The 3,094-nt window shown below is 58.3% G+C and overlaps 1 protein-coding gene across 2 annotated transcripts in view; it reads left to right on the top strand.

Moving 5' to 3' along the window:
• CYGB (cytoglobin) overlaps positions 1-1,738 on the top strand; it is a 9,548-nt gene extending 7,810 nt beyond the window's left edge. For both annotated transcript variants that reach the window (XM_024761243.1, XM_024761245.1), the window contains exon 4: positions 439-1,738. In XM_024761243.1, coding sequence (XP_024617011.1) covers positions 439-543 — 105 coding nt within the window. In that variant the 3' untranslated portion in view covers positions 544-1,738. The remainder of the gene's footprint in view (positions 1-438) is intronic.
• Positions 1,739-3,094: the final 1,356 nt, after the last annotated feature.

Raw genomic sequence — 3,094 nt, 5'->3', positions numbered from 1 at the left:
GGGGGTGGCGGAGTTTGGGGGTGGTGAGTGCAAAGGGGATGCGTGTGCAGAGAATGCCCATGGGTGGCCCAAGGGGGCACCACAGGCCAACCAGGGAGTGCGCATGTCTCAGAATTAACAGGAAGAGAGCTCATTGTTCGCAGTTTGTGGAACACTTTCAGGCAGTTCTGTCGCTCAGATCCCACGGAGGTGGGTACCACAGACATGATTCACATTTTAGAGAAAAAGATCTGAGGTTCAGATGGGCTGGCCGAGGTCTTGGAGGAAAAGGGCCTAGAAGCTGGGTCTAGTGGGCTTCTTTCACGGGCCCCGCGTGGGTCTCTGGGCTGCTACCGTTCGGCCTTGCAGCCTCTGATTCCTCTGCCCTCTCCCCAGGTTCCCTGGTCCCACTCCGAGGCCCTAGTAACCTGTTACCTACATCTCCTATCTTGTCCACAGCCCACCGGCCACGCAGCCCTCTTCGGGGCCATAGGACCCCCTCTCTCCTCCCCGCTCCCTGGCAGCACCTTGAGGAAAAGGCCGAGTTCTGAAGACGCTCCTTGACCCTCCATCTCTGGGTGCCAAGGAAGCTGGAGGAATCCCTGACTCGTCTTCCTGGAAAGAGGCTGCCTCGTCCTCGGCCACAGTCCCCCTGGAGCCGCCGGAAGGTTGCATCAGCTGCCTGGTTGCTGACCCCAGCTCAGCGGCGCAGAGGGTGGCCTGTGGGGTGGGGGACCTTTCCTCCTTGGAGAGCCGGGCACACCCTTCTTAGCTTTTCTACTCACTGTTAGAGACCTAGCTGAGCGGCCGGCGGGAATCAGGGGCAGGCCTGTGAGTCACTGGAGGAGCAAACCAGCCCTGTTTCTATCTGCCTGGCCACACACAGGTCTCCACATCACTTATCTAGAATACCACGCACACACGTCTACCGTATATACAGATATATTCTATATACAATCTATATATAAATCTATATATATATATACATACACATACATATCTATAATGTGTATCAGTAAGGCCCAGAGGCACGAGTGAAGCCTCGGTTCTGCCCACCGAGGGGTCCTGGCAGCTTCTGGGCAGAGAACAGAGTGTTCCGGCAGAGATGACGGGGTCCCACATCAGCACGGAGAGGACCCAGGCCTGCGTGGGCAGGGTTGGGGTGACCCAGCTTGCCAGCAAAGCCCAGCCCATTCTCTCTGACCAGCTCCCCACATTCCTGCTTTCCACTTCGGGCAGAAAGGATTTGGCGTTCCCTACCTCTGCCCCCCACAAAAGGAGGTAGGTCCCTGACTTGCCCCTAAATGGGCAAGGGGGCCAGAAGCTCTGGACAGGACGACTGCAGCGGGGGAGGGGCCGTGGTCCAGAAACCTCGGATGGCAGCTCCATCTGCCTTTGCCACTAAGACAGACGGCCCTGGCGGGAGGGGGATCCAGGCTGCTGTCAGTGGGGCAGTGGATGCCTCCATCTCTTCCTGGGGCTCTGAGGGCTGAGGGCCTTCCCTCCCCTGCCTCTCCTGGCTGCTGGCTTGCAGTCAGCCCTCTCCATCCATCTAGGTCAGCGTTGCTGGGGACCCCCCAATGTGTGCCCCTTGGTCACGTGTACTGTCCTCAAGGATGTTTTGCTGCTGTGGCTACTGTGCCCGTGTCGTCCTGTCCCGTCTTCGCGCAGCCATCCGTGTAACTGCCTGTCCTCCTTTTGTAGTTCCTGATGTTTGTAACCAGACCCAGCCATGTCATTAAACAGACTCGTTCCTGTGTCTGGGCACGCTCGTTTGGTCTTCTCCTGCCACCTGCCCCTCGCCTCTGTCTCCCCTCCTTAGTTCAAGTCTCGACTCGGGCCTTTTTCTTGAAAGGCGACCCCCCAGCCCAAGGGTCCCCCTCACCTGTGTCTCAGCCTTGGCTGGTCGCGGGCCCTTCTGATTGGGGCTCAGGACGGTGGTGGGGGGCCCCGGCTTGTTCACTCAGGAGCACAGAGCTGCAGAACAGAAGCTGGGCTCTAGAGGTGGGAGGGGGAAGGGAGTCTGTGCTTGTTTTAAAAAGTCCGGGGGGGCTTCCCTGGTGGCGCAGTGGTTGAGAGTCCGCCTGCTGATGCAGGGAACACGGGTTCGTGCCCCGGTCCGGGAGGATTCCGCGTGCTGCGGAGCCGCTGAGCCCGTGAGCCATGGCCGCTGGGCCTGCGCGTCTGGAGCCTGTGCTCTGCAACAGGAGAGGCCGCAGCGGTGAGAGGCCCGCGTATCGCAAAAAAAAAAAAAAAAAAAAAAAAGGGTGGGTTAAAAAAAAAAAAAAAAAAAAAAAAGTCTGGGGAATTTTCCTCTTTTGTTCTGGAAATATCCTCCCTCACATGGGGGAGAGAAGAGAGAGAGAACTCAAGGGAGAGATGTTCAGAAAGGAGGGCCCTGCTAGTTCAGTGAGCCAAGCAAGCCAAGGATAGGACCTTCACCTTCTGGACCTGAGCTGGGCATCCCACACCAAGAGCTGAGGCCCGGCCTTATGCTCCAGGTACGAGTGGTGGGGCAGCCCCTGGGCGTTTGAGAAAGAGGAAGTGTGTCCTTACTAGCCTTAGGTCCCCAATACCTTCCCTGAGCTCTCTGTTTCCAGCCCCTCCTCTCTCCCACCCCACAGCCTCGGGCCAGGCCTGCCCAGCCCTCACTCATGATGGAGGCAACAGTCAGCAGCATCGACTCCCCGAGGAGGGACCAGGAGGTCACCACCCCCGGTGGGCTGCAGGAGAAGCAGGAAGCAGCCTCTGTCCCTTGGGAGGGCTCCGGGCTGCCTGGGAAGATTCAGCTGACACACAAGAAAGGTCTTGTCTCCCAGGCCGTGAACTTGTTGAATCCAGGCCTTCATCGCCTGGGCCTGGCACAGCAGAGGTGCTGGACAGCAATCCAGAGACTAAATAAATACCACTCTTAGAAAGCCAAACCAGTACCTGGGGCCAAGAGTGAGCTGTGTGCACTGACACAGGCACGCAGTGTGGAGAGGACAGAGCGAGGCAAGGCCTTTCCAGGGAGGCGGCGCTGCAAGAGAGAGCCCCGGGTTCTGGGCTGTCTCCCCATGCTGTGTGACCTTAGGCAAGTCACTCACACTTTCTGAGCCACGGTCACCTCTAATTT

Source organism: Neophocaena asiaeorientalis, unplaced genomic scaffold (genome assembly GCF_003031525.2).
Source record: "Neophocaena asiaeorientalis asiaeorientalis breed wild unplaced genomic scaffold, Neophocaena_asiaeorientalis_V1.1 scaffold30, whole genome shotgun sequence".
NCBI lineage: Eukaryota > Metazoa > Chordata > Mammalia > Artiodactyla > Phocoenidae > Neophocaena > Neophocaena asiaeorientalis.
Note: the sequence above shows the minus strand (reverse complement) of the source record. Positions and strands in the feature narration are given on the sequence as shown.